Source organism: Strongylocentrotus purpuratus, unplaced genomic scaffold (assembly GCF_000002235.5).
Source record: "Strongylocentrotus purpuratus isolate Spur 01 unplaced genomic scaffold, Spur_5.0 spur5_scaffold_7, whole genome shotgun sequence".
In the NCBI taxonomy this organism is placed as follows: Eukaryota; Metazoa; Echinodermata; class Echinoidea; order Camarodonta; family Strongylocentrotidae; genus Strongylocentrotus; species Strongylocentrotus purpuratus.
In genome coordinates this window covers 16,887,989-16,901,479 of record NW_022145613.1, presented here as the reverse complement: position 1 = coordinate 16,901,479, position 13,491 = coordinate 16,887,989, and the positions used below count along the sequence as shown (strand labels likewise).

The following is a 13,491-nucleotide window of genomic DNA, read 5'->3' as shown; positions in this document are numbered from 1 at the left end:
AGAACTATAATTTCCTCAAATTTATTAAATTCTGTAAAGGGGAGGTTCCATATTTCACCATGAACTTGCTTTTATTTGCAGAGGAGTTGAATCTGCTATTGATGTATTTGCCAAGATATTTGTTTAAAAAAAATCATGAAGTCATATTTCAGCAATCCATGTTGGAACTATCAAGAATGGCAGATGTGAAGGACAGTGCATAATATATCATCCGATGGTGTCATATGTCCCGTTTCTTTCTGGTTGGTACCACAGGTCGTTATCTGCGGCCACTCTGTCGAGTTCAATGTCTCCACCGATCTCAACCTCTACCTCAGTACCGAGCAGGTGCACCTTGCCCGTCGAGTCCTGGATTCAAATCTCCATCACCTGCTACAGGGGAGAACCACCACCACCGACATGCCGCCTCCTCAGCAACCAGCAGACCACACCCGACCCCCAACCTCCCTAGAGGACAGCGGGTTGGGTAGTGATTGTGTCTCTGGCTCCCCTCCCACAGAGTTCACCGAGGCCACGCGTCTTACTGTCTCCAGTCCTCCGAGGTCATCGGGCAGCCACGATGCAAAGACAGTTGCCATGGAAACGGGAGACGGGAAGCCCAAGAAGAAGTCGAGGATGAAGGGGGTGACCCCTTTCGACTTTCTGATGACTGGCAGAAAGATCGCCCTGTTCTTGTACTCCAGCAAAGGGGATCTGAAATCCAAAAGTGGTGAGTCACTTTGAATGCAAGGTCTCACATAAGGAAGACTCACTTCTCACTCTTCCTTGACAGAGCTATCTGGTGTAACCTTTTTGCACCAGACAGCTATATTTGAGTGACTTTCTACAATAGGCAACAAAAAACTTGTGGTAGATCATACATAAGGAAGGAGAAAAAGAAAACTGAAACAATATTTGTTCATGTCGGAAACACTTTAAATTGTGTTCATGAAACGCCCATGAATTATTGAAGTCATATATTGAATATTTATGAATTCAATCTTATGTTTTTGTTTTGTTATTCTTCGACAAGTGGAGAAGTGAATGAGTGTTCAGTTCTTTGTTTTACCTATTGATTTGTGGACATGAATTTTCTTTGCTTAGTAATAGTGTATCCCGAAAGCTGCAACAGGACATACACAGAGTGGCCTCGTACTATATTCTTATGATATCAAAAATCTGAAGTTCTTTGTTTTGCTCGATTCTTCTAATATTTTTCTTTAGCTGTTTGTTACAGGCAAATAAGCACATGTTATTTTCAGGCAGTTTTATATTTCTAAAATCAAAGTTTCCTTTTCTTCAAATTGGACTATATCCTCTTTCGAAATCCAAATCATCCATATTCATCTTCAAGGTATATCATATTTTCAATTTAATGTATTTCTCAAATATTTTCGACTCTAGCACCAAAGGGAGACACCAAATCCTCACCCCTGCCACCGCCCCAGCAGCCCACTGTCCTGGAGCCGTTCTTACTCCTGGTGCTCTCTCAACCCTCCCTCGTCATGTCCGTGGAGAAACCAAAGCAGAAGCTGGAGCTCTCCTTCTATGACTTCCGCATCGATGGAGCTGCCATGAACAAGCAAATCAGAGGTAGATTAAGTCTGGTATAGATCTTGATTTCCTTGATATTTTTATTATTCTGTCACTATTATCAAAGAAAAAAAGATGTCAGTAAGTCTCTCAATAGCATCTAACGGGAAAGTCTAGAAAGTAAACAGGGCTTTTGCATAATTGAATATTAGGACACTGCGAACATTTAAATTTCACAGATAGGACATACATTAATTATGAACATGACATATTCATAATTCCTGCAAAGTTCTATAGAATTTGATGTTGGCTGCAAAAGGGACATAGTATCTGTAAATTGAATAAGAAAACGCAACACTTAGCAGAAAACTTTTAATAACTTTTAATAACTGTAAAAACAAAGTGTGAGATAGGATATTACAATGTTTTTTATAAAGTTTTTTCCTATCATATGTATAACAAAATAAAAGCTGCTATAATAATAATAATCAATACTTATAAAGCGCACTTATCTAATAGGCGCTAGACAAAACAAAATACACAAAATACACTAATCTTTCTCCAGAGTTTTAACAACATAATACCTTAAGTAACTCTGAGTAAATAAAACCGTTTTAACATGTTTCTTAAAGGTTTTTAGGCATTGAATGTTTCGAATGGCACTCGGCAGCAAGTTTCAGAGGACTGGTGCAACATGCAAAAATGCATGGTCCCCATAATAGGTGGTTCGGGTTCTGGGGACTTCAAGGATGGTAGAGGCAGAAGAACGAAAAATAAATCCAAACAATCACGAACAGACAAAAGGTCGCACCGTCGAAGCAGTGATCCATGAAGCGTAATGAGCCACGACGTGAGGTTAGGGCGATAAAACAATTAATTGCCTAACCTACATGTAGGCAATCCCAAAAGCAAAGGCCGTAACGTCAGGACCAAATGCCCTAACATAGCGGGGCGTACCGAAGCCTGTTATTTACAGTTGTGAAAAAGGAAATATGCGGCGCAGAAATGATACTCAAATTTCCGCAAAATTAAAAATGTGACTTGGGAACCGTACCACCAAATTAATAGCAATTAAAATGAGGACGGAAATCAATGCGTAAAAAGAGCTTAGCCTAACAAAAAAAAGACAACATCCTTGATTCTAATGTGACTCGGCTGTATACAATGTCTCTACCGGTAGGCGAGAATAGAAAGAGGATGAATGGCGGGCGTGCGTTGCACACGTGAATCCTGGGAAGGCGAATTATGGGGGGTGGGGCATGTGCCAATGTGACGTTTTTAAAGATAAACTTTTTGAACTGGGAGCCAGTGGTAATGTCTTAGGATTGGAGTGATGTGTTCACTCATCTTCACACGTGCCAGAACTCTCTGCAGTCTAGAGATTGAAGAATTTGGTATAGCAACCATAAATGCATTGCTGTGTTGTGTAGAACTCTCTGCAGTCTAGAGATTGAAGAATTTGGTAGACCGAACTTAACAGCATTGCAATAGTCTAGCAGTGATGTTACTAGAGCATGAGTGATTTTTGCGACGTCAGAGTCAGACGGGTATTTCTGGATTTTGGCAATGTTTTTCAAATGATAATGTGAACTTCAACAGACAGCTGAGATGTGAGCATTACACACACTTGGAACATTTACTACACCTTCTCCAGCTCAATGATGACACCAGCATCATCATCATCCACATTTAAAGTCCATTTGTCCCACTTTGTGGGGTTGAACATTTTATTTCCTTGATGGCTGCTTTCCAAGTGTTCCTGTCTGTGGGATCCACATGACTGATACCCGATGTTTTGGCATCTTCTTCTATGGTTTCCCTCCAAATTTTCCTAAGTCTCCCGCTGGGTCTTCTTCCGGTGACCGGGAAGTTTAGAGCCCTCTGGAGCCAGTGTGTTGCCTCTCTTCTTTTTCGACTTTACATTCCTCAGGAAGAGGAATAGAATCGGGAGAAGAATGTTGTTTAAACAGCGAAGACGGAACACTACCACCAGCACTGGGGCGAGAAAAAATATCAGGAAGATACTTCTCTAACAAAGCCCTCGCGTCAGAGCCCAGACTACAAAATCACAACCAAAATTTTAATAGTAAAAAAAATCACCTCCATTTTTGTCGACGCCGACCCTTGGAGTCCGCTCTCTTCTTTGGTGATGGCTGTCACTACTACCGACACTCCTTTCATGACCTCTAGTGTTGCACTTTCGCCCCAAAGTGTGATTGCTATTGAATGCGTGCCATCTCCCAACTGTCCAAGTGTGATGATGCGCCGTTAATACACTGACGTTTCGACAAGTTGGCCTACCTGCAAATCACCATAAACAAGTACATCATATATTCAATTCGAAAAATAAAAAAACTTTTAGTGTAATGTATTACACTTCAAAAGCAAAATGAATAAATATACATTTGCAGTTGACAGTTGAATTATACTAAATACTTCACAATACACTAAAATCTTAAAATGATATATGTTTATGAATAAATAACTTTTTCAATATTTTATGAAATCTTCAAAATTTGAAAAAACTTCTTTTACAATTCAACATCACTGACTGTAAAAAGCGCGTTCAAATTAAAAAAGCAAGTAAATGCATTCAAATTAGCGCCTGCATTGCCGTGATAAACATTAATGTATTCAAATTCACAAATAGGCAATCATAGCATTTGGGCAGTCTTTTTTTTTTAATGTTCATGTTCTTTGCAATCTGCATCTTTTTAATGAAATTATATAATTAAAACAATGAAAAAGGGTATTTATAACATGACGTAAAAATATTGCGGTAAGAATTACATAAAACTACAGAACTTGTTTTTGTTAATCATTTAAACGATTAAAATTTAAAATATGTGTGCCTATAAAATTGAAATAGGACCAAATTGAACGTCTATCCAGCTGGCGCAAAATTGGTCATTAAATTAAATGGATTTCTCTCTAAATTAAATAAAATTCAAAAGAAATGATAAAACAGAATTGAAAGCTCAAAACATGAAAATGAACCATGAGAGCAGAGAGTTGACAAGTATCATTCAAGCTTAAACGCCTATGTATGAACTCGGAATGCAACTATGATAAAATTGGGCGGGAAAACCTATAGTAAAACAAAATTACCTCAATTTTGGTCAACACCGACCCCTGCAATCCATTGTCTCTAGTGATGGCCGTCACCAGTACAGACAGTCCTTGTACTACCTCTAGAGTAGCACTCTCGCCCCAAAGTGTGACTGGTATAGATTGAGTGTCGTCACCCAGCTGTCTCAGAGTGATCACGCGCCTTTTGTATGCTCCAGTCTCAACAAGTTGGCCTACCTGCAAAACACCATAAACAAGTACATCACATATTTAATTCGAAAAATACAAAAACATTTGAAAATAATAATAGTGTGTTTTTGTATAGCACTCATGTCCGTCACACTTGGCACTTCTGGTTTTCCCCAGTATAATGTATACCCCTGCAATCCATTGTCGTCTCTAGTGACGGCCGTCACCAGTACAGACAGTCCTTGTACTACCTCTAGAGTAGCGCTCTCGCCCCAAAGTGTGACTGGTATAGATTGAGTGTCGTCACCCAGCTGTCTCAGAGTGATCACACACCTTTTGTAAGCTCCAGTCTCAACAAGTTGGCCTACCTGCAAAACACCATAAACAAGTACATCACATATTTAATTCGAAAAATACAAAAACATTTGAAAATAATAATAGTGTGTTTTTGAATAGCACTCATGTCCATCACACTTGGCACTTCTGGTTATCCCCAGTATAATGTATACCCCTGCAATCCATTGTCGTCTCTAGTGACGGCCGTCACCAGTACAGACAGTCCTTGTACTACCTCTAGAGTAGCGCTCTCGCCCCAAAGTGTGACTGGTATAGATTGAGTGTCGTCACCCAGCTGTCTCAGAGTGATCACGCACCTTTTGTAAGCTCCAGTCTCAACAACTAGGCCTACCTGCAAAACACCATAAACAAGTACATCACATATTTAATTCGAAAAATACAAAAACTTTTGAAAATAATAGTGTTTTTTTGTATAGCACTCATGTCCGTCACACTTGGCACTTCTGGTTTTCCCCAGTATAATGTATAATGCATTACACTTCAAAAGCAAAATGAATAAATATACATTTTAATTATAATAAAGTGCCAAGATTCAATTAAAAACACACATCGTAAACAAAAGACACCAATATTGACACTTTGAATTACAATACTAATACTTCACAATACACTCAAATCGTAATATGATATCATTTATAATGTTTATATAAATAAATGTCTTATTTAATGTTTAATAAAATCCTCACAATTTGAAAAAAACTTCTTTTATGATTCAAAATCACTAAATTCAAAAAAAAAAACTCGTCACAATTGTTACATTTTACAACAGCAAAATACATACCTCGATCACATCTCCTTCGACGTTCATTCGTCTCTTTCGGGCTGGTGAAAGAAAATCCCCCATGAAGAAATGTTCTGGGTAAAGCTTTGCACTGTTTCGCATCGTGGACAATAGTTTTATTTTGAAAACCTCCCAACCTTGACTCGGCCGAAAAATAAATCTAAAGATAAAAAAGATTTAACTGTCTAAACATCATACCCAATCCTTAATATAGCATAAAATCTAAATTGGACCTCTGCATGGAGTAGAGACTAGCTTAGGCCTATCTTTCATCCAAGTTAAATGATGACATAGCATCAAAACAATTAAACATTTGAAATACTTTATTTCACGATCTTCAGAAAGTCAAAAGTGGACGCTTACTGAACAAAAAATCTACTCATAAATGAACACCCAAAAGTTCCAAACTTTAACTTACCGTAGCATTAGCTAGCAACTGCAGGCTGGGGCCTCCCTTTCCCACAACTTGGGTTACAATGATCTTGTCATGAGCCTTCAAATTAAGGAGGTCCACTGCCGCTTCACTGGTAACTTCGTTGACGAAGCACCCCTTAGTGGCCGTTGTTTCGACACCTCTCTCGATCACATGGCTGAATAAATACTGCCGACCACTCGCCATAACTTTTCTAAGCTGGAAACCTTCCACCACCATCAACTCAACTGTGGAGTACTTCAAAGACATCCTGTAATTCTTATCAAACTATCAAAATATCACATATGCATTTGTCAGAACACCTGTGATACTATAGAAAAATCCAAAAATCATGAAGCACAGCAATGCGTATGAAACATACAACATCCACTATACTATCAGAATATCAGACCACATATATACCCATGTCAAAGTTTAAATCCACTCATAAATGAACAGCAAAAAGTTCCAAAGTTTCACTTACCATAGCGTTGTTTAGCAATCTCAGGTTGGGGCCTCGTTTTCCCACTATGTGTGTGAAGAAAACTTTATCATTTGCCTTTAGTTTGAGAAGATCGGTTGATGCTTCTGACTTTACATCATTTGCAAAGCACCTCTTTACACACGTTTCTTCGGTTCCTCTCTCTTTTACATTACCGAACAAAAATTGACGACCGCTTGCTGATACCTTGCGAAGCAGAAACTTTTCAACAATCATCATTTCTATTGACACATTAATTTACAATGAATATAAACGTAGAATTATTGTTATTATTAATGTTGTGCATCATATTTCTAAATAAAAATCCAGATCACAGTCTGCCTCAAGCCATGGACTACCCTGTTCCCTGGTTTCAAACATGCCCTGGTATGCCTGATCCAAAGACTGGTGTCAAACCTGCTCTCTTCACCTTCACCGTCACAGACTTCATGATGCAGAGTGCAGGTAAGCCATGGAGAAAGTACCGCTACCAGTCTGTCCATTCATGTTGCATCGGTGTATGAATTGTGGAGTTCAAGAAGGGTCGTGAAAGTGACTTACAAACTTCAACGATTTTCACTTTTCCGCAATAAATACATGAAAATGTTGTTCAAGTGTGTTTGAACTTTGACAAATTTCATAAAAGGATATGGTATTCAGTCTAAAAAGACATTTCTTTGGGTTTGGAATTTTCATCATAAATATGAGATTTTCTTTCAATGAAATGTATGTATTTTTGTTTGTGTTTTCATACAAGAGTCTTTCCAGATATTACAGAGCTCATTTTTAAGCTTTCTAGAGTAACATCGCTCTTTGCACTTGTGTATTTGTTTCCAGTTATGTATTATGATAAGATATAGTTCAAATGTAAATGAGATACCGGTATTGCACATCAGGTACATATGGCATTGAAATACAGGGTAAAATACAGTCAAACCTGCTTTAGTGACCACCTGTCTACAAAGAACACATATTTTTGTTCACTTGAAAATGGTTTCTCATTGAAACATGTACTAAAGGAACTTGTCTACAAAGACCACCTGTCTACAAAGGCTACTTTTTGTGTTTTCCTCGGGCGGTCGTTATAGACAGGTTGGGCTGTAACATAATTATAGTGAAGGTAATGTAAATGTAATTATCCACATATCTTGCATTGTCCACCCCCAGCTGTGATCAAGCTGATGGTTGCACGACCCCTGAAGGTGAACTTCAGCCTGACCAAGCTTCAGCAGGCTAGGGAGTATGCAAAGAGGCTGCAGGCAGTCAGGACCCAGGAACTCACCAAAGTACCGCGTGAGGTGGAGGAAATTAGGCTGATGACTACTCCTAGGGCAGGAGAGAAGTCTGTAGGCATCAGTCTACCAGGTATATATTTGTTTGAATTATCTGCGATGACTAGGGGTACATGAAAATGTTAAGGATCTGTTATCGTAAATTGTATTCATATGCATTGGGTAAATAATACGCATACAAGTCATTTTCATTTTTACACAACAGATATGCATACTTTTTTAATCAATAGTTGTTCTTGACATCCTTCAAGCTTGCCAGACACAGCAACAAGTAATGTATGGAGACTGGATTCCAAGTCAGTAATGGAGTTCATTCTTAAATAATGGTTAATGGAATAAATTGTCACCAAGATCCCAGGAAAGAAACATCCATAAATTTGAATATGTTAGTAGTAAACGGGTCTATTTAAGAGGCAGCATGATTTTCTGGAAATGTCTTCAATCTTGTTGATTAATAAAAAGAAATCCTTTTGTATAAACTGCATGTCACATCATTATAATGTCATGTGCTTCAAAAAAGCATGGAAATCAAGACCCTGGCTGTGTATTTCAAGGAATAGTGTTGTGTACCCATCACTATTTCTATAGGGTCAGGTAATGTGCTTGATGTGAGACAAAAAGATGGAAAAGGTGCAACTTTTCTACTTCTTGAAGGCTCATACATCAGTTAAGAGACTTTTGGTACCCGAACTAAACAGAATTTTGCATTTTTCATTAAACTTGCACAAATTCATTTCAGCCAATCTGGTTGATTTAAGATTTCTCAGACATTTATAAAGCCTGTCTGCACTACTTGTAGCTACTTGTGCCCTCTATATAGCAAACAATGCCTAAGCGGTACCCATTGATCCCCCATGATCCCCTTTTTTTAATGTTAATTGAGAGCTGATTTAATCAGATAACCACCTGTCAGTGACCATGCAGGCAGGTCTAATCTCTCCTGGCCAAACTAGTGCAGAGGGGCTTAAGATGTACTCTAAATCATCATCTTTTGGGTTCTCCTCGAAACAGGACAGCAAACCAGCCAGCAGGAGAAGACCAAACCAAAGAGTTCAGCTCCCCCTCCAGAGGGCGTCCTACAGAACCTCATGATGCTCTCCCACTTCCAGTCCGTCGTCGTCGCCACTAGTCAGATGGTTGTCGTCATGGCAACGATCCCTGACCCGGATTTCCCTCACGTCGTGGCGTCGGTGGGAGGAACGATGTTCGAGTCGGACTTTGTGGTCAATCAGAAGACAGGTAAAGAGATGGTGTCTCGTGAAACCATCAAAGCCATAAGTTTGCAGACATCCCCCTAAAACTCCTGTTGATTTTGATACAAACATGGGATGTCGGCAAACATGCCCTGATCACTTCATTTCTGCTTTTGATATATTTTTCTTGAGCAAATCAAGTGTTTTTCTGGCGTTTTCAGCTCTAAAATATTAAATGTTCAAATATTCCAACATTTGTATTCCCTTTTCACAGCAGCTTGGTGCTCTTACATGTAGCTTGTATAGGGAATTTTTTTTACAACAGTACCTTGTGACCAGGTAAAAAAAAATTGAAATAAATTTAATTTTCAGTGGAATTTTGATAAGTCATACCCTTATAGCCTTACTTTTACTGTTCCTCAGAACCAAGTTTTAAAAATAATGTATTCACATCCTACATAATTATCTGCCCTTGCACTTATAGAGGAACTCTTCCAAGCAGACAGCACCGTCCAACTCTACGACTTCACTCTCAAGACTTCCCTCCAGCAGTGCACCAAGCCCCTACTCGGACCGGTGACCCTTGACCTTCTGCTGCGGACCAATCACGAGCCTCACAGCGCAAGCGAGCTGAGCCCCCTTCTCCCAAGAATCTTTGCCGACCTCAACGTGAGGAACATCCCGATCACGTTCGGTCAGGAGAATCTGAACTGCTTGACGACGGTGATCGATAAGATGAATGAAGTGCTTGGAGAAGGAGGAGGGAAGGGTAGAGAGAAGAAGAAAGTTCCGGCCAAGGTGAGAATAGAGGCTTGTTCACATTTTAAAGTTTATTTTTATGACATAATCAAAATGCACCATATCTACCTTATTACTCACATACCATGGAGTATACGAAGGATCTTTGTTGCACACAACTACATTTTTCATCCCCACTTGCCATTCGGCTGTAAAGAAGCCTTTAGCTAAAAAAAAGATTTACACAAAATTTCTTTTTTATTATGGACAAGTTGAAAATGTGAATTTGAATCTTAAAGATGTATGCCAACCATCATGCTGTGGTCTTCTGAAAATTATTTTATATTTCATGTTCATGAAAGTATTGTCATTCGTCTTGATTAGGACATGTCATTGGTTAATGTCTGCACATATCTGGCTGTGTACGCGTACATTTCAGAGAGGCATCTACCCAAGCACCAAATCAAAATGTTTGAGGGTTAAACCGATTCAGTTGGCGGTATGCAAAGAATTTAGGCTTGTTGTGTAGTGCCATCATTCTTGAAAGTCCTTTGATTATAAAACAATTGTAAGATTCTCCTTATTCCACCTTCATTCTTTATTCCAGAAATTCAAGTTCAAAATCGACCCGTCCGCTGCCTTGGCGCCGAGCGACGGCTCCTACTCCGCAGACGAGGAGGATGACGATGCCTGCGAGGATGACGGCAATGAAGATTGGGAGGACGTCGACGAGGAAGATGAACCACCGGAAGGCGTGACCCAGATAGAGTACAAGGACGACCTGAGGACGGGGGCATTTGAATACTTCACTGAAGGTGAAATATGGAGGATGGTTGCAAATGTTGATTGTGACCTTACCCTTCAACAGGCCTGATAATTACCCAATTAAAATCGGTTTCCTGATTTTTTTTGATTTTTTTTTTTTTCTCCAGATTTTCCAAAATTTTTGCTATTTCCCCCCAATTTTCTTACTCAAAAGGGGGGAATGTTGTTAGATACCATTTTTTTTTTTTTTTTTTACTCACGGGAGGTGGTTGAGGGGAAAAAAAAAATTGTATTAAGATGTAGAACTATAGCTACATGTATGTTCATACCTGCCACCTTTCCATCCAATGGCCAAAATTTTCCTGCTACTGATAACAACAGATAATAGGGTCCACCAAATAAGGCAGTATTCTGCTTTTTTTTACATTTATTTGTCTGCCTAACATTTCTGTTCATTTTATTCAATTCAAAATGGGTTTTTTTATGATTAAATGCAGCCCGAGGTTGATTTTCAAAACATTTCACATAGAAATTGAGTGAAAATAAGTTTTAAAAAAGGAATATATCAGGTCTATGGCCGGAGCCTCGCCGTTCAACATGGCATCTCTAAAGTAGTTTGATGGTATGAAAGTGACAGAATTTTGTTAATGTCATGTTCAGCATCCAGAAAGAAATACCTCATGAAAATTGAGAGTATTCATTGAATCCTAAAGAATTATTTTTGGTTAGCACTAAAGTTTAAACAATTCTGTTATGAAATGTAAGTTATATATATATATATATATATATACACTTTATACATAGTTGATGTTCTTTGTTTGACTTCCCCAGGACACACAGAGGATGAGATACCCCTCCCCAATCAGATTTTCTTCACCCCGCCCTCCCAGGAAGGGGGTCATTGGGGCACCATGGTCTGGACTTACCCTGAGCCTAGGATGGACGTTGGACTGACCATCACCCCTGTCCCGATCTCAAACCCCAACGTGAGGCCCTTTGCCAGGATGAATAAGGTATTTTCATGTGTTTAATGTTTCATGTGGCATTCCATAAGTAAAATCATCTGTTCATTATTTGTTCAACAGGGTTCTGTCTTAAAAAGAGTTGTAGTTGATCCGGATCAATCGGAAGTCTTCCAATCGATTACAAACTGACAAAATTGAGTTTTGAGTAGTAACAAGTGTTTATAAGACAAGGTCCTGTTTCCTACAATAAATTTTGTGCAAATTTTCAGTAGGTAAAAGAAACGATGCTTCCCTAACATAGCAACAACAAATGAATGCAAAGTGAATTACCTCCGAAGCTATGCCTATGGTATTACATATCTACATAATGGGAGAGATCAGTAATTCAACAGAGTGTTTTAGAAAGGAATATTTATCAAGTTCATGCATTTTGGAAGCTATATCTCTGACTTTCAGTTGGTTGTCCATGGCAACTAAAAATGCTCAAATGGGCAAGTAATTTACAAGATTTTAGGAATTGTTACTTGCAAAGGGATTCATTCATACCATCACGTTTCACATATTGCATTGGGAATCTGGTTTACTGTTGATGTGCATGAAATAGTGATAATGGCTAGTGCATAGTGTTGGCCAGTGTCATCCCAAAGTTCATATTCTACAAATTAAAATTAAAACAAGAACCAGTCTCCCAGTAGTGCGAATATCATATTTTACCCATCAAAGTCTATCACTTGACTGATACAAATAACTCCATACTCACTGCAGATAAATCTTCCATTTCCTTTTACAGATTCCATGTATTCTGCAGGCGTACAACAGTCGGCGGCAGTCCTTTCAGACGGTGAGGAATTTCTTTGTGTCAGAGACCCAGAGGTATCATAAGAAGCAGAAGATTGTGGAGAGTCGAGACTTGGTGGAAGAGATGGATGCGCATAGCACATGGAGGGTCGTGCTCAATTCAAACATGCAGAGGTAATAGAAGAACTGAATAGGGATAGTTATGGTCATGATGAGGATTGTGGTGGTGATTCTATGGTCATGGTGGTCGTGGTGGTCGTGGTGGCGGTGATGATGGTTATGATGATGGTGATGGTGATGATAATTATTTGAAATGTAGTATTACTGATGCTGCTGCTGATAAGGAATTTTGTATTAGTCATGATGATGACGACGATGATGGTAACTTAAGTGGTGTCATTACTAATGTCATTACTAATGGTGATTATGATGATGATGCTGATTGAGATAGTGTTGTCACTGATTATAAGGAGGGTTTTCTTTAATGGTAATTATATTGATGATAATGAAGATGATAATGATGATTACGATACTGACAAGTAGACAAGATTCTATTAAAGTGCCTTTTTTCATTTAATATATCCTCTTGATTGTCTCTATGGCATCTTGACTAACTACACAATTTTTAAACAAACTTTGCATTTTCAAAAGTAAAACAGCTTCTCTCTGGCCCAAAATATTTAAATGCAAGTGTATACAAATTTGGGCAGTTTTAAGCTCCAGCAGTGGAGTGGTTAAAGATTGTCTCCTACATGTATGTGTCACACATATTGTTCCAACACTAAGGCAAACCAGAAATATTTCCTTATGATTGGATGTTTACTCATAATGATTGATTTATGATCATAAATGGTGTATTGAATTGGGTCAACCTTGACAAGCTCTTGCTCTTTGTTGGCTCCATTTACCCAGTGTATAATTCTTGTCATTCTGAAATAT

The 13,491-nt window shown here is 38.7% G+C and overlaps 1 protein-coding gene across 2 annotated transcripts in view; it reads left to right on the top strand.

The window, feature by feature from the left end:
• LOC590076 (vacuolar protein sorting-associated protein 13B) overlaps positions 1-13,491 on the top strand; it is a 73,053-nt gene that overhangs the window by 36,118 nt on the left and 23,444 nt on the right. For both annotated transcript variants that reach the window (XM_030974363.1, XM_030974362.1), the window contains exons 22-30: positions 256-709; positions 1,384-1,572; positions 7,132-7,266; positions 7,969-8,166; positions 9,105-9,332; positions 9,771-10,084; positions 10,632-10,839; positions 11,621-11,802; positions 12,545-12,726. In XM_030974363.1, the coding sequence (XP_030830223.1) occupies positions 256-709; positions 1,384-1,572; positions 7,132-7,266; positions 7,969-8,166; positions 9,105-9,332; positions 9,771-10,084; positions 10,632-10,839; positions 11,621-11,802; positions 12,545-12,726 (2,090 nt within the window). The remainder of the gene's footprint in view (positions 1-255; positions 710-1,383; positions 1,573-7,131; positions 7,267-7,968; positions 8,167-9,104; positions 9,333-9,770; positions 10,085-10,631; positions 10,840-11,620; positions 11,803-12,544; positions 12,727-13,491) is intronic.